This window comes from Carcharodon carcharias, chromosome 5 (assembly GCF_017639515.1).
Source record: "Carcharodon carcharias isolate sCarCar2 chromosome 5, sCarCar2.pri, whole genome shotgun sequence".
Classification (NCBI taxonomy): Eukaryota; Metazoa; Chordata; class Chondrichthyes; order Lamniformes; family Lamnidae; genus Carcharodon; species Carcharodon carcharias.
In genome coordinates this window covers 101,316,247-101,342,465 of record NC_054471.1, presented here as the reverse complement: position 1 = coordinate 101,342,465, position 26,219 = coordinate 101,316,247, and the positions used below count along the sequence as shown (strand labels likewise).

The 26,219-nt window shown below is 43.0% G+C and overlaps 1 protein-coding gene across 1 annotated transcript in view; it reads right to left on the bottom strand.

The window, feature by feature from the left end:
* LOC121278286 (CUB and sushi domain-containing protein 1-like) overlaps window positions 1-26,219 on the bottom strand; it is an 844,854-nt gene that overhangs the window by 451,444 nt on the left and 367,191 nt on the right. The window contains exons 19-21 of the mRNA XM_041188558.1: window positions 21,871-22,009; window positions 20,402-20,616; window positions 14,877-15,071 (exon numbers count right to left, since the gene is read on the bottom strand). Coding sequence (XP_041044492.1) covers window positions 14,877-15,071; window positions 20,402-20,616; window positions 21,871-22,009 — 549 coding nt within the window. The remainder of the gene's footprint in view (window positions 1-14,876; window positions 15,072-20,401; window positions 20,617-21,870; window positions 22,010-26,219) is intronic.

Below are 26,219 nucleotides of genomic sequence, written 5' to 3'. Positions count from 1 at the left end.
GTCTATGGGTGGACTTTTCTGCCATCTCCAGTGCATGTTTGGAGTGGGGAAGGGCATTTAATTAGGCAGGAAGGTGGCAGGTGAGCACCAAGCCACCTTCCTGCCTCCACCATGATTAAGTCTGGGTGGGAAGGCCTGTGGTCAGCCTTCCCACCCCACCGTCAATTGAGGCTCTTAAATGAACAATTTAATGACCACTTTATGGACTCAACCTGCTGCCGCCAGTATTAACCCAGTGAAGTGGATCTGTCACCACGTGGGGAACACAACAAATAAACCTGTGTGGGCTGCTTGTCATTTCCACGGTGAGTTGCGCGGCAGGTGTGGGGGTTGGGGGGGGTCTCCTTCGAAGGCACTCAGTGCCTGATTGAAACACCACGCATCAGGAAGGAGGGGCCCTGCTAAGAGCCACCCCCCCCCCACTTGCTACTGACCCCCTTAAATCACCCCCCAACCCCACAACTCAGACACCGTTTACCTCTCCTGCCATTCCTGATCTCTGGTCTGGGTTGCTGCATGATCCTAGGCCTTCTGTGGTTGTTCCCGGTGATGCAGCTGAGCAAAAGAGCCATCAGCCTGTGATTGGCCAGCTGCTCTCAGCGGGCAGGAATTCCCCAGGTCCTGATCTTGAGTGGCCTCTCAATTGCCTAATTGGCTCATGGTTCAGCAGATCTGCCCCAAGAGAGGCAATGTGGGTCACTTGCTGGCTCTCCAGCCAACAGGCACGAACCCCATTGCCTCCACAAGAATCTGCCCATGTACAAGCCTCCTTCCATTTAAACGCTACTTCTTAACCTGCCTCCATTTTCCACTGTTCACTTCTCTCCTCATGTATGCATTAATTCTCCCCTCAATGCATATTCACTCCAATCACTCCTTGTGGCGACAAGGTTCATATTCTCATCACTCTAGAATTCCTTCTAAATTCTTTATTTGACCAGTTAGTGGATATTTCATGTTCATGTCCCTTATTCAAAAGTCAACTGCCAGTGAAAACAGTTTCACCACACCCACCCTATCAAGCCCTGTCATAATTTTGTAAAGCATGATCAAGCCTCCTCTTAGTTCTCTCTTTTCCAGAAAGATGAGGCCCAATCTGTTCAATCTTCCCTGAAATGTGCTGTTCATTTAATATTTTCACATTAAACCTGACAGAGGCATGATAGCACACAAAATGCAACAAACCACGCTACTGTGGCCTAGTAAGATATGGATGCACTGTCTGCTAACCCAATTCTGTGAGCCTCTGTACCCATGTATATCTCACTACCCCACCACTGCACCATACTCCCCACCACACTTGGTACAGAACTTCAGAATCTGTCCCACAAGATGCTTAATACTCCGGCTACAATATCAAAGATTATGGACACAAAATTCATTGTCATGACACCACTAGAGTGGCAACATGGAGGGCTAGAGCCACTTCAGTGGCACATGATGTGCTACCAGCTACTACCTGTGGAGCCCGCATGGCATTGTCAGGAAAATGTCACACACAGGGGGATGCCCAGGGGGATGGGCAATGCAAAGCCAGGATAGCTAATTTAGCTCACCGCATCCAGCAACAAATTTGTTCATCACTCAAAGCATGAGGCTGCAAGATGGGCCCTGCATTAGTATTTCTTAAAGTGCCAGGCATCCAAATTGCACATAAGGTAACTTTAAGAACTTCTGCTAAGCAAACAACCTGGAAGTGCTCTGGAGTTGTTTGGGAGGTATAGTGGTAAGTTTCTGGATTGACCAGAGAGTGTTGCTACATCTTCACAGGGACAGCTGAGAAATAGCCATGCAAAGACTGCAACAGAAAGCAGTTGCAGTTCCTTTGGGACATTTGACAGGGAGATGGAGCAGACAGTGAAGAGGACAAGCTCTGCACCATCCTCTTTGCCAAATTGGAGCCAATCTCCTCCATGATCCTTGACAGTGACAGGAGGCTGTGTCGCAGGACAGCCAATACAGCCAGCATCTTGGTGTACATGCCCATCAGCATGCTACTCTGTGTCACACCATAAATGTCCTCATCTGAGTCCTGTGCAGCAGTATTCATAAGTGAGCTCACTTCCACTGAGCTGGCAAATCATCCTTTGCCCTTCGCCTGGCTGCAACCACTTGTGCCTGTATGACCCATCATGTGCTGATCAAAACTCTATGCTTGCCTCCAATGTTCGTGCAGTGTCAGATCAAGTGACTGGACCTCTGCATCAGTGCTTTATAGTTGCTCTGTCACTTCTTGCTAGGGATCTTCGCACTTTCTCCTAGGGATACTGTGGCTGGGCAGGTAGCAGCTCTTGGGTGTCTGGCGGCAGGAAATCAGAAGGGGAAGGCTGGGGTGAAAGAAGGGGCAGTGGATGGGGGTGGGGGTTGCAGGAGGCGTCTGATGGAAAGCAAAACATCTATGGCAACATCGCTTGCTCAACATGGCTGATAGTGAATGAGAGTGAGCTTGGAGTCGAGAAGGGCAAAAGGCAGTAACATATCGTCATTCTGAATATTCTCAACAAAGCCACTGGAACCGGCTCTGTCACAGCCAGCCCCATGATGCTGAGAGCCATCTCCTCTGTAGGACTCAGGAGACGAAGGAGTCCTTGGCCACCACCAGTTCTGCACTGCTCTCCTCTACTGTGTGACAACTTCAAATGCAAGAGAGGGGCCAGCATGTCACTGATTGTGTAGCACTGTGTTTGGGTGATGTGCCTGCCACAGCTGAACAGCTGGAGATATCTGGAGGCAGTGATAGATAGGTATGAGGCTGGCAGCATTGGCAGGTGTATGAGGAAGAAGTGAAATATCTGCATGTTAGACATGAGTCCAATGTGCGAGGGAGTGCTGCTGTTTGTGTGAAGAGGCTTAGGTGCATTGAGTAATGAGATAGGTTAGTAGTTGGTGTAAGGGTACGGTGGATTAGGGTGAAGATGCATTCACTGTCTTTGGCCACCCAGGTGAGGTCAATTGACTTCTTGTAGCACTGCTGCCAAGTCCATCGATGTGGACTCCAGGAGTTGAATTTCCAGGCCATCTGCTCCCACTGTCTTTTGAGGGTGGTCCTTGAGGACTTCCTGGACCACTGTAGAGCCAAGCCATCTCCCATCCTGCCCATCTCCATCACTGATGCCTCTACCATTGCATCCATCACCCTCAAGCACTCTCTGCCCTGGTGTTCAATTTTCCATCATATGACTTCCAGTATAATGCACTGCAGCTTCCCTTTAAGACAAACAGCCTGCCATTAAGAAGAGCACATATGTTGCACCATATATCTGCACAACACTGTTCTCAAACATCACAAAGTAGCAGCATTCTGGGACCTGCTCAGCACCGTACTATCATTAAGCAGATGAAGAGCAGAATTTAAAACTCTCCCTGTGGCAAGTCTGATGGCAGAGGAACATTTCATCAGGCAGGTGAGTGGTGGGTAGGGACCCCGCCGCTTTCCTGCCTCTGCCCCAATTAAGCCTGTGGCAGGAAAGCACATGGATGACCTTCCCACCCCGCCATCAATTGAGGCCTTTAAGTGGGAAGTTAATGCCCACTTAAGGGCCTCATCCCGCCACTGTTGGTATTCACCCAGCACCAGGCAGGGGACTCACCATATGGGAAGACCAAGGAAGGGTTGCTTGTGAGCTTCAATGGAAGGACCATCATTCAAAGGCACTCAGTGCCTGATGGAGGTACACAGCATCGGGAAGGTGAGTGCCCACTAAGAGCCACCCCCTCCCTTGCTGCAGACCCCTGCCTGCCCTCTTTCGCCCATGCTCCCCCTAGCTGCCAACACCCATTCCACCATTACTCACATATGCCTGGGTCCATTCTTGAACCTGTACCTCAGGTGGGTGTAGTACAGGCAGCAGCCATCACCTCCCCAGTGGTGCTGCCAAGCAATGAAGACTTGCCAGCCTCTGACTGGCTGGCAACTCTCTGTGGGTGAGGCTTCAGCACCCCCACCCACCCTTTCCAGGGTCCTTGATCCTGGGGAAGGCTCACCAGTCAAGTGTCTAGCTGGTACTTAATGCAACGGGCTTTCCCCAAAGATGGTGATGCAGGGCACCTGCTGATTCTCCACCTGGCAAGCCAGACTCTCATCACCTCCATTAAATAACCCCACAGTGGATGTGCCAAATTTGTATGCTACCCATCTCTTTCAGAACCAGGGAGGACAGTTACTATTTATGATACCTGTGCTCAAAAACGGGTGCCTGAATTTCGAGCCTTGTGCTCTACAGAAAGTTAGAAAAAAAAACAAGAAATATAGGCAAATATGAATGAAACATCTCAACCAGTTCAATTACAGTGATCTCTTTTAGTGGGTGCAATGATAGAAAATGTGCCAGCTAACATGCCTTCCTGTCAATCAATGATTGCCATGTCAATAGGTCATGAGACATTAGTAAGTGATGAAATGCACCTATGCTTCTTAGCTTATATTTCAGCTTAATGATCAATTGTGTTAGCCAAAAATATGAAAATGAAGGATACCGCAGCTGCTGTCTATTGCATTCTCTCTCTATATCAGTCAGTAATTCTTGATTTTTAAGATGATTTGTCGATGAAAGCAATGGCAGACTAATCAGAAAGTAAAGGCCATTCTGACAAATAACAAATGAGTTCACGATACTTTTCGCATGCATTTAGATAACTCACATCTGTCAAAAACAAGGCATCTGCAATTTCAGAACACCCACAGAGGAATACTCAAATCAATGGAAAAATTTTATGCAGCACTTGGTTAAAAATGGAACCCTCTGTTCTGTAAGTATATGTATTCTAATGGGCCTTAGCAAATAAATGCAGACAATAAGACTTAAGCTCTAAAATAATCTTCAGCCATCAAATAAAAAGACATTTGCAATTTCAGAAAAATCCACAAAAGACTATGTGCTGCCCATCTCTGGATTGATTTTGTCAATTACTTGATAGCCCCCATGAAGTTACAAAGTAAATGAACAGAAACTGACAGTCAATTTCTGTTGGGAAAATTGCAGTTACTGTGTCATTTATACAGAAAAAAACTGTGATTTTAATTGCTTTCCTTGATGAAATTGTAAACATTACTTTTATTTTATTGTAGCCACAATAGCTTCAATGCTTTCTTCATTTTTGTAATTTAAAAAAAATATTGTGATATTGAACCACTGATTACGAACATACTGAGATACAAAATAGGAGCAGAAGTAGGCCATTCCGCCCCTCGAGCCTGATCTACCATTCAGTAAGATCATGGCTGATCTGTTTGTGTTTTTGAGTTTTACATTCCCATCTACCCCGATAACCTTTGATTCCCTTGCCTAACAAGAATCGACCTACCTCTGCCTTAAAAATATTCAGTGATCCCACTTCCACTGCCTTCTGAGGCAGAGTTCCAAAGTCACACAACCCTCAGAGAAAAAAAATTCTCCTCATCTCTGTCCCCGAAGGGTGATCCCTAATTTTAAAACAGTGCCCCCTAGTTCTGGACTCACCCACAGGAGGAAACATCCTTCCCATGTCCACCTTGTCAAGACTGCTCAGGATCTTACATACTTCAATCAAGTCACCAGTCACTCTTCTAAACTCCAGTGGAAACAAGCCCAGCCTGTCCAAGCTATCCTCATTAGACAAGCTGCTCATTCCAGGTATCAATCTGGTAAACTTTCTCTGAATAAGGAGACCAAAACTGCACACAGTATTTGAGATGCGGTCTCACCAACGCCCTCTATAACTGAAGCATAACATCCTTACTTTTATCAATTCTTCTCTTAACAAAACATTGTCACATATTAGTTATAAGGTTCACAAATCATCAAAGATCACAATTCAAATATCAATGTTTGGAGAGCGTCTGAGGCAGAGACCATGCATTTAATTTACAAATGGCACTCTCCAAATTTTGGAAACATTGCTTCCCAGGAATGGCAGCCAAATGTTGTATGGTATTTTGCACTCAGGAGCAACTATTTGTATACCTTTACAATCTCGGATGAGACCAGTAAAATTGAAAAAAAAAATCCCAGTTATTTAGGAAAAGAATGAAGCCACAAGATTGCACGGTTTAAAACTGGAGAATTTTTACTGTACAAGAGTGAACAAAGGAAAACTAAATACTATCTATCCTATATTCTCACTTCCAGAATTAACATGAGTTAAACATGAATTAACAGGCAAATAATGGTCGAATATAAACTATAAATTGCAAATTAAATTGTAGATATAATTAAAACAGTTTCGAAGAATTAACTGAGCAGTCCACTCAGATTTTGCTGATCATACTCAGTCAAAGCCCTTTAAACTCTGTATTGCTCACAACAAATTTCAGCTCCTACCCTTCTAAGAACAAGCCTGATACTCACCCAACAGCAGCACACAACCAAGATGGATTCCATGGGCACAGTCTTCACCACAAATGGCACACATCTGCCACTGACTAAACTGATACCTGGAACGAGTGGGTTGCCTTATGAGGAAAAGTTGAACAGACTGGGCTTGTTTCCAATAGAGTTTGGAAGAGTGAGGGGTGATTTGATTGAAGTATATAAGATCCTGAACAGACTTGACAAGATGGACATGGAAAGGATGCTTCCTCTTGTGGGTGAGTCCAGAACTAGGGGGCACTGTTTTAAAATTAAGGGTCACCCTTTTAGGTCAGAAATGAGAAGAAATATTTTCTCAGACGTTTGTGTGACTTTGGAATGCTCTGCCTCAGAAGGTGGTGAAGGCGGGGTCATTGAATATTTTTAAGGCAGAGGTAGATTGATTCCCTTGCCTAACAAGAATCTAAAGTTATTGGGGGTAGATGGGAATGTGGAATTCGAAATACAAGATAGGGAAATCATGCTTGACAAATCTACTGGAATTTTTCAAGGATGTAACTAGTAGAGTTGATGAGTGGGAGCCAGTGATGTGGTTTATTTGGACTTTCAGAAGGCTTTCGACAAAGTCCCACATAAAAAGTTGTCGTGTAAAATTAAAGTGCATGGGATTGGGGGTAGTGTATTGAGATGGATAGAAAACTGGTTGGCAGACAGGAAACAAAGAGTAAGAATAAATGGGTCTTTTTCCAATTGGCAGGCAGTGACTAGTGGGTTACCACAGGGATTGGTGCTGGGACCCCAGTTACTCACAATACATATTAATGATTTATATGAGGGAACTAAATGTAATGTCCCCAAGTTTGCAGATGACACAAAGCTGGGTGGGAGGGTGAGCAGTTAGGAGGATGCAGAGATGCTTCAGTGTGATTTGGACAAGCTGGGGGAGTGGGCAAATGCATAGTGGATGCAGTAAAATGTGGATAAATGTGAGGTTATCCACTTTGGTGGCAAAAACAGGAAGGCAGATTATTATCTGAATGGCTATAAATTGAGAGAGGAGAATGTGCAGAGTCCTGGGTGTTCTCGTACACCAATCGCTGAAGGTAAGCATGCAGGTGCAGCAGGCGGTAAAGAAGGCAAATGGTATGTTGGCCTTCATAGCCAGAGGATTCAAATACAGGAGCAGGGATGTCTTGCTGCAATTGTACAGGGCCTTGGTGACACCACACCTGGAATACTGTGTGCAGTTTTGGTCTCCTTATCTGAGGAAGGATGTACTTGCTATAGAGGGAGTGCAGCAAAGGTTTACCCAACTGATTCCTGGGATGGCGGGACTAACATGTGAGGTGAGATTGAGTCGGTTAGAATTATATTTGCTGGAGTTCAGAAGAATGAGGGGGATCTCAGAGAAACCTATAAAATTCTAACAGGACTAGACAGGGTAGATGCAGGAAGGATGTTCCTGATGGTGGGGGAGTCCAGAACCAGGGGTCACAGTCTGAGGATACGGAGTAGGCCATTTAGGACTGAGATGAGGAGAAATTTCTTCACCCAGAGAGTGGTGAAACTGTGGAATTCGTTACCACAGAAAGTAGTTGAGGCCAAAACATTGTATGTTTTCAAGGAGTTAGATTTAGCTCTTGGAGCGAAAGGAATCAAAGGATATGGGGAGAATGCGGGAGCAGGCTACTGAGTTGGATGAGCAGCCGAGATCATAATGAATGGCGGAGCAGGCTTGAGGGGCCAAATGGTCTATTCCTGTTCCTATTTCTTATGTTTTTAAAGAATGTGCTCAACTCAGTCTGGGTGGTGTTCATCCACCAATGGTTACCTCCAAGTAACAGGAACAGCTGCAGTAACTTATTATCAGCTTCTGGATCTAGCATCTGTCGTCTTCTTCAGCTTGTCGGTACTGCACCAATAGACTCAAACCTCTACTGCCCAGTTAGGACTGATCTATGTCTTTGTATATCTTTCAACTAGGGTAAGTTTGCCCAAACATTTTGGTTTCCAAACCTTAGTTTGGTTTTCTTTCCTTAGAAACTTTTACGGTTGGCAGGGTGGAGTGCTGGGGGGCCAGAGATAGTGGGTCAGTTTCCTATCTATCCCTACCTGTTCCATTTCCACTTCTTCTTCCCTTTTCTCTTCAATTTCTGTTTTAGTTATGGTCTGCCTCAAAAAATACAAATTGAATTTAAAAACATAGATTACCTCACAATACCTGTTGCCTGATGATCAACCATACTTCTCTTCCTGGTCCCAACTTCAGCTGACAATATAGATGATTACAATGGGCAAGATCATCATCCTGGAATATTGACTCTGTCACTCTCTCCACAAATGCTGCCAGGCCTGATGAGTGATTCCAATATTTTTTGTTTTTATTTCAAATTTTCTTACCTCTCTTCAGAAACTGTTCTTTACCTTTTCAAGTCTGCAGTCACATCCTACTACTTAAGAAAATCCACCTTTCACTGTCCATCCTTGCAAAGGCATACCAATTCTCCAAACTCCATTTCCCTTCCAAATCTGTGCCCATCGTTCCAGCAGCTCCATGTCTGAATCTCTCCCAACAGGCTTCTATCCCTGCCTCAGCACAGAAATGGCCCTAATCAAAGTCACAAAGAAATCTGACCGTGATTCCTGTGTGGTAACCTAATCATTCTAACTGTTTTTAATAGCTGACCATACCACTTTCTACCAACGCTTCTCCTTTGCTGTCCAGCTCAGTCGGACTACCCTTGCATGGTTCCATTCTTACCTGTCCAGTCATAACCAGAGCTTCTCCTCCAACAGTTTCACAACCCGTTAATGCACAGCTATATCGGAACAACTCTTGGCCCCCTCCAACTCCCTGGGCAACACCATCTTTAGACATTATCTCAAATCATACATATATATTAAAGACATCCTGTTCCACCTCATGACTATCTTTCTCAACTCCCCAGTGCCTCTGCGTTGCTAGCTTGCTTGTCCAAATTCCATTCATAGATGAGCCACAACCCAGTTAAACACTAGAAAGATCAAAGCCATTGGCTTGGCCCTTGCTGCTAACTTTGTTCCCTGGTCACAAATTTTCCCCTCCCTAGTAACTGCCCCAGGCTGATCTAGACTGTTTGCAACTTCTCTGATATGAAGTTGAGCTTCTGGTGAGAATGTTGCCATTGAGTCATCTTGTTGTTCTAATTCAGGTGCATGATTGCCTGTGGAATCATATTAAGTTCTCCCGAATGGACGTGATTTTAAATGCAGTATTCTTTGAGGAATGCAATTGTATCGTATGTTTTAAAAGTGTAAAATATAATTGTGGGTTCTTTAGTCCTTTTCATACAATATGCTGAACTAACAGGAACTGTTTCCTTACATAATTGAGTATTCATTGGGAAACTTTAAGTTTGGAGAATTTGAATCCATGATGACAATTATATCATGACAGTTTCTTCAAAAGAACCACTCATAGTACGAGCAGCTAACTGTTAGAAACTTCTACATTTCTAGATGAATCATTTTTGAATAAAATGAATAAATTTTGAAATCTGGAAATGGCCACTGTTATGCAACATGTTAGGGTAATGAAGGTGCAGGGAGTGAATAAGAAAGTTTAAGAAAATTGAACAAACATATAATGTTAGAAGCTACATCAAAGTTCAATTCACCATGAAGCATGATCTGATACTTCAAGCATATCTCCCCACATTAAATTCCTACATTGTTACATTCCCCTAATAGCAGATATATTAGTAGTCAGCTTCTTTCTGGTTGAATTTGGAGCAGAAAGTAACACATTCATGGACATGCATTGATCCCAAAACTACTGGACAATTATATTAAGTTCATGGTACCCACAATTTTCAGTATGTAAAAAGCCCAACAATTTGTGACAAATAGAAATGCCATGTCTGAATCACTACAGGTTGCTGGGCAATTTGTCCTACTCCATGCATTATTCAATTGTCCTGGGTTACGTGAGTATGTATATTATTGATGCTCACTTTGCTTGATTCGTTAATCCTGGGTGTGGACTCGCAGAAAAGTAAGCAAAAGTGAAGAAAGAACGAGAAGCTAGAGCTCTAAACACAGGATAGACATTTTAAAGCATTCTGAATAAAACCTGTTACACGCATAGAAACTAGTGTCATCTCTGCTTGGTCCAAGATATATAAAATAGATAACAAAGTGGAAATGAGGATGATGGAGAAAAGTTTAAATTTACTAACTCCTCCACTGTTTCTTTCATCGCTTGGAGATCCACCCATTACAGGGGGTCAATGAATTTTGGGGTTCAGGACCTTCTTGGTTTCTACAGGGATGGACAGCCCGGAATTAGCAGCAATCCGCAAGAAGGCAATACTCATACATTGTCTCGAGGCATAAGGCCAGCGAGTACCTGAGCAGCTCACAAAAGACACATCTACGTTTAATACGGTGGTAAGTGCTCTCAAAAAATATTTTGGGCCAAAGGAAAAAATGTAATGATCAAATGATACACATTCCACCAGAGATCCCAGGGAAATGGTGAGCCCATTGAACAATATGTAACAGCGTTGTAGCAATTGGCTTCTACATGTAAATTTGGTACACTGACTAACAAACCAAATCATGACCAATTAATCGATAAGACTTTAATCCCACAATCAAACACAGAACAACTGAACATGACAGTGTAGCACAAATCACCCAGTAATCTTAACATAAGAGCATAAGAACTAGGAGCAGGAGTAGGCAATTCAGCCCCTCAAGCCTACCCCGCCATTCAATACGATCATGGCTGATCTCATTTTGGCCTTAACTCCAGTTTCCTGCCCTCTCCCCATAACCTTTCAACCCATTACTAATTAAAAATCTGTCTATCTCCTCTTTAAATTTATTCAGCGCCCCGGCATCCACTGCACTCTGAGATAGTGAATTACACACAACCCTTTGAGAAAAGTAATTCTTTATGATCTCTGATTTAAATCAACCATCGCTTAGCCTTAAACTATGGCCTCTCATTCTAGAATGCCCCACAAGGGGAAACATCCGCTCCATGTCTACTTTGTCTATCCCCTTTAGCATCTTATATACCTCAATTAGATCTCCTCTCATCCTTCTAAACTCTAGTGAGTATAGGTCTAAACTGCTCAATCTCTCCTCATAAGACAAGTCCCGCATCTCTGGAATTAATCTAGTGAACCTCCTCTGAACCGCCTCCAATGCAACTATATCCTTCCTCAAGTAAGGGGACCAAAACTGTGCACAGTACTCCAGGTGCAGTCTCACAATGCCTTGTACAGTTGCAACAACACTTCCCTATTTTTATATTCTATCCCTTTTGCAATAATTGCCAAAATTCCATTTGCCTTCCTTATTACTTGCTGTACCTGCATACTAACTTTCAGTGATTCATGCACGAGGACACCCAGATCTCTCTGCACAGAAGTATTCTGAAGTTTCTCTCCATTTAAATAATAAGTCGCCTTTTTATTCTTCTGACCAAAATGGATAACCTCAAACTTATCCACCTTAAACTCTATCTGTCAAATTTTGGCCCATTCACCTAACCTGTCTATATCCATTTGTAAGTTTCTTATTTCTTCATTGCAACTTACTTTTCCACCTATTTTGGTATAATCTGCAAATTTAGCCATATTACCTTCTATCCCTGAATCCAAGTAATTAATATAGATTGTAAATAGTTGGGGCCCAAGGGCCGAACCCTCTGGCACCTCACTAGTTACAGCTTGCCATCCAGAAAAAGGCCCATTTATCCTGATTCTCTGCTTTCTGTTGGTTAACCAATCCTCTATCCAAGCTAATATATTACCCCAATTCCATTTGATCTTATCTTGTCTATTAATCTTTTGTGTGGCACCTTATCAAAGTCCTTCTGGAAGTCCAGATATGCTACATCTACAGCATCCACATTATCCACTTTGCATGTCACATCTTCAAAGAGCCCTAGCAAATTAGTCAAACACGATTTACTCTTCAGAAAACCATGCTGGCTCTGATGGATTGCATTTTGACTTTCCAAATGTCCCATTACTACTTCCTTAATAATGGATTTCAACAATTTCCCAACAACAGACATTAAACTAACTGATCTATAGTTTTCTACTTTCTGCCTCCCCCACCCCCAGCTTTGAATAAGGGTGTTATGTTATCATTTTTCCAATACACTGGAACCTTTCCAGGATCCAGGGAATTTTGGAATATTTTAGCCAATGCATCCACTAACTCCGCTGCCACTTCCTTTAAGACCCTAGGATATAGGCCATCAGGTCCTGGGGACTTGTCACCTTTTAATCCCAATAGTTTGCTCAGTACTTTTTCTCTAGTGATGGTGATTATTCTAAGTTCCTCCTTTTCTATCTTAAGTGATTCAGACTCATGGTATATCCATTTGCCACAAATTGCTGGGCTTTTTATACATTTATAATTAGGGAACACTTTCTCTTGGAGGATGATGATTTAACCTTGGAAAAAGCCATGATCTTGACAGTCAATATTCAAACTATCACGTCAAACTCAGGGTCACAGACACAGCTTTCCCAACCAGTTCAAGTGCAAAGGCTATGGACAAAGAGGCCTCAGCAAGCTTATCAGCACATGTTCCATTACAGTCAGATACCTTCAAAACTGTGCCTATATTGTGGAAGTTTTCATTGATTCACAAAGCCATGTACAGCAGGAAAGAAAGAGTGTAACTCATGCTTAAAGCAGAATCATTTTTCAAAGATGTGCAGATCATCGAAGAAGATTTCATTAGTTCGACATGTGGAGGAAACGCTTCCTGAGAGTAAGGTTGAGCATGATGCTGATAGTTCTTGGATTGTAGGAAGTGGATATTTGTCTGGAATTATAGCTGTGTTAACTGCCTTAAGGTCAATGCATAGTTTAAGTTCGCAATTTTTGCATTGTGCAATTGGTAGAGCAGAAGATCATTTTAAGGATTGATCAGTCGAGATTGCAGGCATTTCACTGTTGCTTCTCATTGCCGCAAAGGTATCTATATTGAGCAACAAAATTTACCATGGGTATTTTTTGCAACTTTATCTCGCTCCTCTGACAGACACTCCTCAAGCTTATGACGAATCAATTATTCTGGTTTTGGGAATGACAATGGTTCCAGTACATGTCAAAAACATTACCCTACACGGATTCATGTTCTATGTAGCTCAAAGCAGAAGTCTTATGGGGATAAAACCTTTATGAAAGGCTTGGAGTCAAACTTGAAGACCCCACTAGAGCACATATTAACATGGTCAATAACACAGGCTATTGACACTGGAATCCTTCCTTATTTACCGGATTTTGGGGAGATTAAGTGGTAATATCACACTCCTTGCATAGAAACATTGATTCTGCCAGTTTCACAAATTTTGAGATAGTTGCCGTTTGCAATTTGTGCTGAAGTGTCACAGGAGCTGAAATGACTAGAAGCAGACAGTAACATTGAGCAAATTGATTCATTGCCATGGATATCAAATCTAGTCATTGCACAATGCAAAAATTGTGAATTTAAACAATGTGTCAACCTGAAGACAGTCAACAAAGCTATCATTCCAGACAAGTATCCATTTCCTACAATCCAAGAACTATCAGCCTCACTTTTCAGTGTTAAGTGGCTGCAGCACAAATAATGGCATTAATCCTGCAAAATGATGATCACCTGTGAACAATAGCAGGCTGAGTGATGAGGGGAAACTTGCATTGGCTCAAGTGAGGCGAATTGGTAGAGCAGTGCAAATGTAATTATGGAGCATTACAAATAATGGAATAACCTGTTCATTATCCATTATTTCCTGGAACATGTATGTATTAATAGTGACACAAGTTGTTACGTCATTACTTCAACGCAAATAATTTTCAAAGTATGATTTCCTTCCAATCAGAGAAAGACAAGGATTCCCTTTTGAAAATAAAATCATTCTAAAATTAAAACATTGAGTTTCCTGGCACGTTTACAGTTCTCTCTAATATTTTTAGCTGTACAATGTTACAGGGACCGTGTAATCATGCCAAAGCTTATAATGAAAAATTAAAACCTGCTGGAATCACAGAATTGTTATGGCACAGAAGGAGGACACATGGCCTGTTGTGTCCAAACTGGCTCTCCTAATGAGCAATGCACCTAGTGCCATCCCCTCGCCTTCTCCCCATAACCCCGCATGTGCTTCCTTTTCAGATAATAATCCAGTTCTCTCTCAAATGCCTTGATTAAACCTGCCTCCACCACGCTTTCAGGCAATGCATTCCAGATCTTAACCACTGGCTGTGGGAAAAAGTTTCTCCTCATGTCTCCATTGCTAGTTTAGCCAATTACATTAAATCTGTGCCCTCTTTTACCACCCATAGGAACAGCTTTTCCTTATCTACTCCGCCCAGACCACTCATGATTTTGCATACCTCTATCAAATCTCCTGTCAACCTTCCCTTCTCAAAGAAAACCGATCCGAACTTCTCCAATCTATCTACTTAACTGAAGTTCTTCATGTCTGGAACCATTCTTGTGAACGCGGGTAGCTAATTTCTATTATTATCCCAAAATGTTGTGCACCTAGGCATGGCATCTTTGCCCAGTTAACTAAATCTTTGTTTATACATTACCGTTACAAGAAGGAAGAGCTCGATTCCAGACTGGCTTCCCATCTTCCCCAATGATGCATGTGATTGTAGCAACATTTGCTAATTGGTAGCCAGGATCACAATGATAGGTAACAGTGGAACCAAGTTTAAAATCCAAGCCAATACGTGTACCATTCATTATGTTTCCAGGGTCAAAACACGCTTCCCGTGGTTTTTCTGTAAGAGAAAGGAGTAAAACATCACAAAAGGGAAACATTTCAATGAAATGGGGATTAACAAACAACTGAAAACTGGAAATGTTCTGCTGTTAAGGTTATAATCCCAGTTGATGTTAATACTGGACAACTCAAATCCCAGAGTGAAACCTGGTTAGATAGATCGTAATCTTTTTTTTCAAAATTGTGGAGGAAATTTACTGAACAAATTCACAGGAAACTTAAGAACTTTTAACACAAAGAATAAAACTTTCATGAAACAAGAAAAAATGAACTATACTACTGTAGATTAAAAGGTTGGAAAGATCTTAATACCAACACAAGAAAATGATTTAAATCACACATTCCATTGCCCAAGCATACAAATTCAGAAAGATAAAATAATTTACAATATCTATCTTATACTCCAATATTCAGGATCACTATGAGGTACGTGTGAATTAACAGGCAAACTGTAGTCAGATACCACACTCCAAAGTAAATGACATATGCAACCAAAGCAGATTGCATGGATTTCTCAACAACCGACCATTTGTCACATTGTGAGCCAACCTCCACCACCCCCAAAATCCCCGCACCCCCCCGACAACCCGCGGAAGCTTTGTCTTTCTCACGAGGGTGTCCAATCTCCATATTTGAAGAACTCATCTTGGAATTCTTGCCAAACGTTGTTCCCACTCAGACGGTTTTGACAACGATCCACCTCCAGGGTTTCAGTCTCACTTTCCAAGATTCCTTTCCCCTTGATCTCTAAGCATACTCACACATCACCTTCCAAGCACAATTTCAGATCTTCAGCTGTGCCAAGCACAACACCGCTGCTCCAAAAAGCCTGCAGTAAGGAGTCACTAATCCTCGGCTGCCTCCTCGGAGCATCAGGAATTCTCCCAAATCCGCTTTGCTTCAAGTCTAGGCCTCACAGCTCTCTCTCTTTAACTCAGTGCCTAATTCTCTGTTCTTTTCTTTTAACTTTACTTCTGGGGCCTCTTTCTCATCCTCGTCTTTGTCCCTTTCTGGGACTTTCCCCTGGGCCCTCTTTCTGTCCAACTTCCTGATTTGGGACCTTCTCCCTGGCCCCCTCCCCATGTCCTTTTCCCTGGGACATCGTCTCTCGAACAGTGCCAGTTCAGATCACCTGACATGCAGTTTCACATCGTTTTACTTCCTCTTTTCTGCGCGTGCCTGCAAGGCTGGCTCCTGGCTTGGAGAACGGAAAAAATAACACTAACTGCGCAAGTGCGGCCACTTCCCAGCCAGCACATGCACAAAAATTCCAAGGCCCACTGAACTGTAGTTCCCGAACTGTGCTGATTCAAACCCAAGAGAATTATCAGATTTCGTTACATTAACTATAGATTCTGGAGGATCTGGTCAGTGACCGGTGGACAGGAGTTAAACATATGAGTCTACATATGAGGAACAGGAGTAGGCCATTCAGACCTTAAGCTTGCTCAGCCATTTGATAAGCTCATGGTTGACCTGCTTGTGGCCTTAACTTCCTGTCTACCGCCATAACTTTTGACTCCCTTGTCAACCAACAATAAATTTAACTCAGCCTCAAAAGTACTCAATGGCTCTGATTCCACTGCTCTCGGGGAATTCTGAAAATTCCACTGACTGAAAACCTTATGAGAAAAAAAATTCTCATTTCCATCTTAAATGGGAGGCCCCTTATTTTTAAACTGTGTCTCCTTGTTCTAGTCTCTTCCAAAGGAGAAACATCCTCTGAACATCTACCCTGCAGAGTCCCCTCAGGATCTTACATGTTTCACTAAGATCACCTCTTATTCTTTAAAACTCCAATGGATACAAGCCTTTCCTCAAAAGATTACCCATGCCCATCCAAGGTAGCAGTTGAGTGAACCTTCTCTAAACTGCTTTGAATGCAATTATATCCTTTCTTAAGGAAGGAGGCATAAACTGTACACCAGATGCGATCTCACCAGAGCCCTGCATAATGACAGCAAGACTTCCCTACATTTATATTCCATTACCCTTGCAATGAGCACCAACATTCCATTTGCCTTACTGATCAGTTGTTGTACCCGCATACCAGCTTATTAACCAGGACACCAGGTCCCTCTGTACCACCTAGTTCTAGCTGTAATCTCTCTCTCCGTGGACAAGTTCATATTTTCCTGCATTATTCCCCATTCACCATTTTTTTTCCCTTCACTTAACCAATTTATATCACTTTGCAGACACCTCATGTCATCTTCACAACTTACTCTCCAACCTATCTTTGTGACATCAGCAAATGTGGCACCCATACATTCAGTCCCTTCACCCAAGTCATTGACATAAGATTGTATGGTTGAGGCCCCAGCACTGATCCCGGTGGCACTCTACAAGTTACAGCTTGTTAACCTGGAAATAACCCATTTATCCCTTCTTTTTGCTTCTTGTTAGCTAAAAAATCCTCTAACCACGCTAATATGTTACCACCCTAACATTCCCCCGCCCCGCCCCCACCAACACCATGAGCTCTTATTTTGTCTCGTAATCTTTGATGTCACACCTTGTCAAATGCTTTCTGGAAACCCAAGTACATCACATTGACAGGATCCCCTTTATCCATGTTGCTCGTTACTTCCTCAAAGAACTCTAATAAATTAATCAAACATGATTTTCCTTCACAAAGCTGCGTTGATTCTGCCTGATTGAATTATAATTTTCTAAGTGTCCTGCTATAAACCTCCTTAATAATAGATTCTAGCATATTGTCTATGACAGTTGTTAGACTAACTGGCTGTCGTTCTAGGTTTCTGACTTCCTCCTTTATTGAATTGAGGAGTTACATTCACTGTTTTCGAATTTGATGGGACTTTTCCAGAAACTGCAGAATTTTTGAAGATTACAACCAACGCATCTATTATCTCAGCAGCCAGTTTTTTAAGACCTTAGGATGAAGCCCATCAGAACCTGAGGATTGTCAGATGAGGAGAAACTTCTTTAGCCAGAGAGTGGTGAAGCTATGGAATTCATTGCCACAGAAGGCCATGGAAGCCAGGTCTTTGACGGATAGGTTCTTGATTGGTAAGGGGATCAAAGGTTACAGGGAGAAGGCAAGAGAATGGGGTTGAGAAACTTATCAGCTATGATTGAATGGCAGAGCAGACTAGATGGGCCGAATGGCTAATTTCTGCTCCTATGTCTTATGGTCAGCCTTCAGTTCCAACAGTTTACACTGTACCTTACCCTGGTGATTGTAACTGTTTTAAGTTCTAGATTTCTGACTCCCTCCTTCATTGAACAGAGGAGTTACATTCACTATTTTCTAATTTGATGGGATATGTCCAGGAACTACAGAATTTTTGAAGAATTGTATGCTTTTTCTTTCAATTTGATACTATTGTTAACTTACTTAGTTAGCTACGGATGGTGCATCCTTCTCCTAGAATCCTTCTTCCTTCCAAACCCACGATCACTACCACCTAGAAGAGCAGCAGATAGATGGGAACACCATCACCTGGAAGTTCCCCTCCAAGCCACTCGCCATCCTGACTTGGAAATATTCCTTCACTGTCACTGGGTCAAAATCCTGGAACTCTAGCACTGAGGGTGTACGTACACCACATGGTCTGCAGTGGTTCAAGGCAGCACCTTCTCAAGGGCAGGTAGGGATGGACAATAAATGCTGGCCCAGCCAGTGAAGCCCACATCCCATGAATGAATAAAAAAAAGCTCCTCCCTTCTGTTCATCTCTTGATTTACAAGTATTTCTGGGATGTTATTTGTATCTTCTACAGTGAAGACAGGCGCCAATATCTGGTCCAGAAACACTCATTTTGGTTACTCTTTTCCTTATTAAATACTTGTAAAACTCTTACTATCTATATCCATATTTCTAGCTAGCTTTCTCCCATACTTTAATTTCTCCCTCCATTTTTTTTGTCACTTTATGCTGTTTTTTAAATTCTGTCCAATCATCTGACCTACCACTAATTTTTGCAGAATTGTATGCTTTTTTTTCAATTTGATACTATTGTTAAGTTACTTACCTAGCTATGGATGGTGCATCCTTCTCCTGGAGTCCTTCTTCACCGAAATGTATCTTTGCTGATACCTTAAATGTCCTTAATATATATCGTTAAATGTCTGCCACTGTATCTCTACTGTCCTACCCTTTAACCTAATTTCCAAATTCACTTTAAGCCAGTTGTCTTTATTGCAATTCCCTTTATTTAAGTTTAAAACACCAGTCTTAGACCCACATTTCTGACCCTCAAACTGAGTGCGAAATTCAATCATGTTCTGATCACTGAGGCCTAGAGGCTCCTTTACTATGAGGTCATTAAGTAACCCTGTCTCATTCCACATGACCAGATCCAGAATAGCCTGCTCTCTGGTTGGCTCTAGAACATGCTGCTCTAAGAAATTGTCCCTAAAACACTATAAACTCATCTTTCGAGCTACCTTTGCCAATCAGATTCCTTCAAGCTATATTTAGATTAAAGTCACCATTATTATTATTACAGTACCTTTCGCACAAGCTCCCATTATTTCTTCCTGTATACTCCATCCGACAGTATAGTTACTGTTAGGGGACCTATAAACTACTCCCGCAAGTGACTTCTTACCTTTACTATTTCTTATCTCAATCAAACCTGACTGTCCATCCTGATTTTTAGAACTAAGTCTCTCTCACTATTGTACTAACATCTTTAATTAGCAGAGATATCCCACCACTTTTTCCTAGCTTTCTGTGCTTCTGAAATGTCAAGGACCTTGATTATTCTGGTTCCAGCCTTGGTCACCTTGCAGCCACGTCTCTGCGACGGCTATCAGGTCATACATATTTATTTCTATTTGAGCTGACAATTCATCTGTTTTGTTACAAATGCTATGCGAATTCAGTTACAGAGCATTTAGTTCTGTCTTTTTAACACCTTCGTAAACTCTGGCCTTACCTGCTGGCACACCTTTAAGTTTGTGTGCTCTATCCCTTCCTGCCACACTCTCATTATCATTACCCATGTCACTACCCTATACTATTGCCTTAAAAAAGCTTACTTGTCAGCATCTAAACCTGATGGACATTTAGAAAATGATAGAGGTCCTGATATATGTGGTAGTAGTGTTACATCTAAACATTCTGTTTTCCTATTCCTCATAATCTGGAAAGAAAGCACAACTCTAGAATGTGACCAATACTTATGTTGACATATAAATGTTCAATAAATTAAAATTAGAATTGTTTACAGAGCTGAAATTAGCTTAAAAGACAACATTTCTCCAATAACTCATGGATTTTTAAGTGAATATCACTTCTTTAAATGGAAGTTGCTGTTTACAGTTATAGGAGCTAAAGATGGTTAAGCATTTAAACACTTAAGCAGATAGTGAGGAGACTAGTACCTTTATAATCAATGGCAAATCCTGCCATGCTGACAGAGGCATCGCTACGAAAGGCCAGGAAAAGGCTATTACCACTGCTCTCTATTCTCTCGGGGGACTGTGATCCTTGAAAGCTGCCAATTAGAGGACTATTGGAATCTTCCCCTTCATAGATATGAAGAAAATCATAACTGGGCTCCATATGGAAACTAAAAGAAAATGATTAAGATCAAAAGGAGTTAAGACAAATATTGACTTTGATATAGTTCACCATAAGAGTATAGTAATTAAGATTAATAATCAGCATGCCTGTACAGAGCATATACATATGGGCCATAACTTCTGATGGAGTGGCAGTTGAGTTAGATTGCCACTCCACTCAAAAGTTCTTACCTTGAAATCCAGGCAAGCCTATCTGACCTGACCTTCCGACTCAGTCCGGCAAGATCTGAGCTTTGCATCGCCTTCCGGGGCCTAGCATCAACGGCTGTAGAGTTGAAGGTAAGTAAGCCATGGTCCCTCTTTTACGGCACTAGCTGCCAGCCAGGTTTGAAGGTCTTTGACAAAGTAAGTGTGGGAGGTAAGCGGGTAGGTTTTGGGTGGCGGGGGCGGGGGGGGTGTGTGCGCGTGCGCACGCAGGTCGGGCCTTGGGGGTTATGTGGTGTGAAGGGGTCTGATCAGGTCGGGTTGGGCCTTGTGAGGGGGTTGGAGGGAACAGGTTTGGCCTTGGGGAGGGTCAGATCGGGCCTTGGGTGGAAGTGGGTCAAGTCAGGTTGGGGCTCCAGGGGGTGTTGTGGGGGGAGGGTCAGGTCAGGCCAGACCTTGGGGCGGTTTGGGGGTGGGGGGGGGGTGCGCGCGGGCATCGGGTCAGATCAGGCCTGGGTGGTGATCAGTTGTGTCGGGTCAGGTTAGGCTTGGGGGATGTTGGAAGAGGATCTGGTCAGGTCGTGCTGTGAGGGGGTGGGTTTGTCAGGTCGAACCTTTGGGGAGAGGTTGTGTCGAGCCTTAGAGGGGACGCTGGGTCGTGTCGAGCCTTGGGAGTGGGGGTGCTGTAGGGGGTTGGGGGAAGTCCCATGGGGCAGCGGAGGTGGAGAGGGTCCCAAGGGTGAGTTAGTGTAGCACTGTACAATAGTTACCCAGAGGCTAGAATTGGTTTTAATCCTTATAACTTTTCTGGGTAATTACTGGGTAGCACGGTAGGAACCATCCAAAGTTTACAGTTTAAATCACTATTTGCGGATGGTTTGCAGTGCAGGGCAATTGCCCAGAGGAAGTTTGTACTTCCAGGTAACTGCTGGGTAAACCTTACCTGGGAAATTTCAGGGGTTGGGGGGGTCGGCGGTATTTCTCCAGCACATCTTTGGGTACCCCCGTAAGATACAATGCCCTGGGGTTCAGAAGTTACAGCCCATAGAATGTAATTGGGCTGCATGATATTTAACTGAAAATGGTTTTGGCATTACCTTTTAAATATTAGTGCTATGACATAGTCCGGATTGACTTGAATTCTCCAGTCACATTCCTTCCCATGAGGATATGGTTGAGGGTAGTTAGGCGATAAAATGACACCCGCAGGGCCTGTCAGATTACCTCCACAGGCAGCTGTCACAACAGAAACAAAACAGAAAATCAAACAGTCTTCTGCTAACTCAAACTGAAGAAACACTGATGGGGATAGTGAAATGTCGCTTGTTTACTTTCAAACAATATGAAATTACTTACAACGTGCTGTGTGGTGTTGACCATAAGCCTGCTTAGAAGAGCATTATTGATAGCAGAGCATAAGGAATTACCTGAGGGCTTTATGTCACCCAGGCTTCTGTTATTTTTTCTTGTATTTCTAATATGTCAAGGATAGTTTCTTACATGCACTGCTGAAACACTGCAACTTTAAAGTTACTCCTTTAAAGTTACTCCTTTACTTCGGGGTGCCTGCAGGCACTGATGCAAATGAAACACATGAAGCAATTATGCTTCATTTGCGCTTGCAAGGGTTGTACCTGCCAATAGTGGTGTCAAAGCAGCTTCTTCTGAAACAGGGAGAATCACAGCATATGCCAAGGTGCATAATGTGCTTCCCAGCTGGTCCTGCAGCACTCTACATTGCACAGGAACTCAGAGCGCACAGTGTAGACAGTGTTTCACCTGGCTGCGCACACTTAAATCTAATTATTGGCAGAGTTTTGCCTGCTCGACAGACCGGTTTCTAAACACACTATGGTCTGCCCTTATAACTCATTTTGTTTTCTGGGGTGCTATATTGGATCCTGGATACCACAGTTATTTGCAATGGTCTTGTTAGAAGTGATCTAACCCAACAATCGCCTGATGATTTACAATGGACTATTTTGCAATATTAGGCCACAACTCCTATATTAAATTTATGTCCATTACAAACTTTAATTTGCCACTGAATTTGTGGTGAAGCAACTGCATTTGATAAGCGCTTATGTGTTTAATAAATGTATCTTCCTACTTTACACTGTTAAATAAAACCTGGCTCAAATACACAATTTGTTTCTCAAAAGAAACGATAAACAAACCAAAACAACTATCAACAACTTTCATTTCTATTTCCGGGAAATTAAGTAAAAACGAAATTTTGCAACAGGCAGAGGAATAAATAGTTCAGTGCGAATTTATTATTTAAATCAAACTTTATCAAAAAATCCCTGAAACTTTAACAGCCAGAACATGTGTGTACCAGTGATACGTAAATGAAATTAGTTTTGCCATTAATTCGTGAATTACTGCAGATGTGCACTTTCTGTTGGAAAGACAACAGCAATTTGCCGATTGAAATGTTGAAATTAATTTTTCCAAATACACAGCTTTTTTCACAGCTTTTCAAATATCAATTCCCTTCCGTGATGATGGTCTGGCTGCTGTGGACGTTTTTTTTAGCTTTTAAAGTTGAAAAAGTCGGCTCTCCCACTCATCTCCAATGGCTGGCTGCAACTCTTTCCAAGCTTCAAGAGCCTCCTATTGGCCCACTAGGTCAAGAGTCTGCCCGCCCTCCTTAACTGGATGGCAAACACACCTCTGGCAACTGATTGGCCAATTCAAGGAAAATCACTGCTGGGTGACTGCTCCCCAAACAGTGGGCTGGATTTTACAGAGGTGATGGAGGTCTCACCTGACAACTACAGAACCAGTAAGAGCCCCTGGTCACCTCTCTTAAGGAAGGCCTGCCACATTAATTGCCTGCCTGCTGCTGGATGAATTCCAAAGGGCATCAATTGATGGCAGGGCAGGAAGGCTGTCCACGAGCCTTCCTGGCATGGACTTAATCCTGGTGAAGGTGGGAAGGCAGCTTGGTACCCACTCGCTGTCCTCCTTGCTAGTTAACGGTCCACCTGCCAAACTCACATGCGGGAGGGCATTGAATTCTGCCAAGTGAATGGTCAGCACCCACATTTGACCCAAAACTTGCCCAAGTACAACCAAATTCACATGCTGATAATTAATATGGATGCACAAGTTTTAAATCCCAGTCCAGTTTTAAAACAGGAAATCAGAATCTTAAAATATCAGTCTTCATTGAAATATCTATCTGGTGGTACTAGAGGTTGCTCCCAATAAGGAATTTAGGATTCACAGTTAGCATCATGATCGTTAGTCTTCAATCTTCAATTTTCCTTGCAGTCTGATTAAAGCCATTTTAGCTGACAATCCCTATTGAGTTTTTTTAAAAACCGATAAAGCTGGTATGAGTGCAAAAAGAGAAAAAGTTAGACTTGTTCATAAAAATTGACAGGAGGCAATTTAGTCCTTGGAAGTGAAGGAATTGCCACATGAAAGACATCATGTAATGGAAGCTCGCTGCTGTTGTTAAGGAAAACAGAAACTGGGGGAGTAACACAACAAAAAGTATGTATTTTATGTCAGAAAATTGAAAGTAAGTGAAAGATATATTTTAATCAGCTAACTGTACATTGTAAGCCACGTCCACTGAACAACTGATGAAAGCAAGAGATAAAAACAAAAAAACTGCGGATGCTGGAAATCCAAAACAAAAACAGAATTACCTGGAAAAACTCAGCAGGTCTGGCAGCATCGGCGGAGAAGAAAACAGTTGACATTTTGAGTCCTCATGACCCTTTGACAGAACTTGAGTGAATCCAAGAAAGGGGTGAAATATAAGCTTGTTTATGGTGTGTGGGGGTAGGGTTTGGGTGGGGGGAGAGAAGTGGAAAGGGTTGGTGCGGTTGTAGGGACAAACAAGCAGTGATAGAAGCAGATCATCAAAAGATGTCACAGACAACAGAACAAAAGAACACATAGGTGTTAAAGTTGGTGATATTATCTAAACGAATGTGCTAATTAAGAATGGATGGTACAGCACTCAAGGTATAGCTCTAGTGGGGGTGGGGGGAGCATAAAAGATTTTAAAATATTTTAAAATAATGTAAATAGGTGGGAAAAGGAAAATCTATATAATTTATTGGAAAAAACAAAAGGGGGAAGAAACAGAAAAGGGGTGGGGATGGAGGAGGGAGCTCAAGACCTAAAGTTGTTGAATTCAATATTCAGTCTGCAAGGCTGTAAAGTCCCTAGTCGGAAGATGAGGTGTTGTTCCTCCAGTTTGCGTTGGGCTTCACTGGAACAATGCAGCAAGCCAAGGACAGACATATGGGCAAGAGAGCAGGGTGGAGTGTTAAAATGGCAAGCGACAGGGAGGTTTGGGTAATTCTTGCGGACAGTCCGCAGGTGTTCTGCAAAGCGGTCGCCCAGTTTATGTTTGGTCTCTCCGATGTAGAGGAGACCACATTGGGAGCAACGAATGCAGTAGACTAAGTTGGGGGAAATGCAAGTGAAATGCTGCTTCACTTGAAAGGAGTGTTTGGGCCCTTGGATGGTGAGGAGAGAGGAAGTGAAGGTGCAGGTGTTACAACTTTTGCATTGGTATGGGGTGATGCCATAGGAGGGAGTTGAGGAGTAGGGGGTGATGGAGGAGTGGACCAGGGTGTCCCGGAGGGAACGATCCCTATGGAATGCCGATAGGGGGGGTGAAGGGAAGATGTGTTTGGTGGTGGCATCATGCTGGAGTTGGTGGAAATGGCGGAGGATGATCCTTTGAATGTGGAGGCTGGTGGGGTGATAAGTGAGGAAAAGGGGGACCCTATCATGTTTCTGGGAGGGAGGAGAAGGCATGAGGGCGCATGCGCAGCAGATGGGCCAGACACGGTTGAGGGCCCTGTCAATGACCGTGGGTGGAAAACCTCGGTAAAGGGAGAAGGAGGACATGTCAGAGGAACTGTTTTTGAAGGTAACATCATCGGAACAGATGCAACGGAGGCAAAGGAACTGAGAGAATGGGATGGAGTCCTTACAGGAAGCGGGGTGTGAGGAGCTGTAGTCGAGGTAGCTGTGGGAGTCGGTAGGTTTGTAATGGATATTGGTGGACAGCCTATCACCAGAGATTGAGACAGAGAGGTCAAGGAAGGGAAGGGAAGTGTCAGAGATGGACCACACGAAAATGATGGAGGGGTGGAGACTGGAAGCAAAATTAATAAATTTTTCCAAGTCCCGACAAGAGCAAGAAGCAGCACCGAAGTAATCATCGATGTACCGGAGAAAGAGTTGTGGAAGGGGGCCGGAGTAGGACTGGAACAAGGAATGTTCCACATACCCCATAAAGAGACAGGCATAGCTGGGGCCCATGCGGGTACCCATAGCCACACCTTTTATTTGGAGGAAGTGAGAGGAGTTGAAGGAGAAATTGTTCAGTGTGAGAACAAGTTCAGCCAGACGGAGGAGAGTAGTGGTGGATGGGGATTGTTCGGGCCTCTGTTCGAGGAAGAAGCTAAGG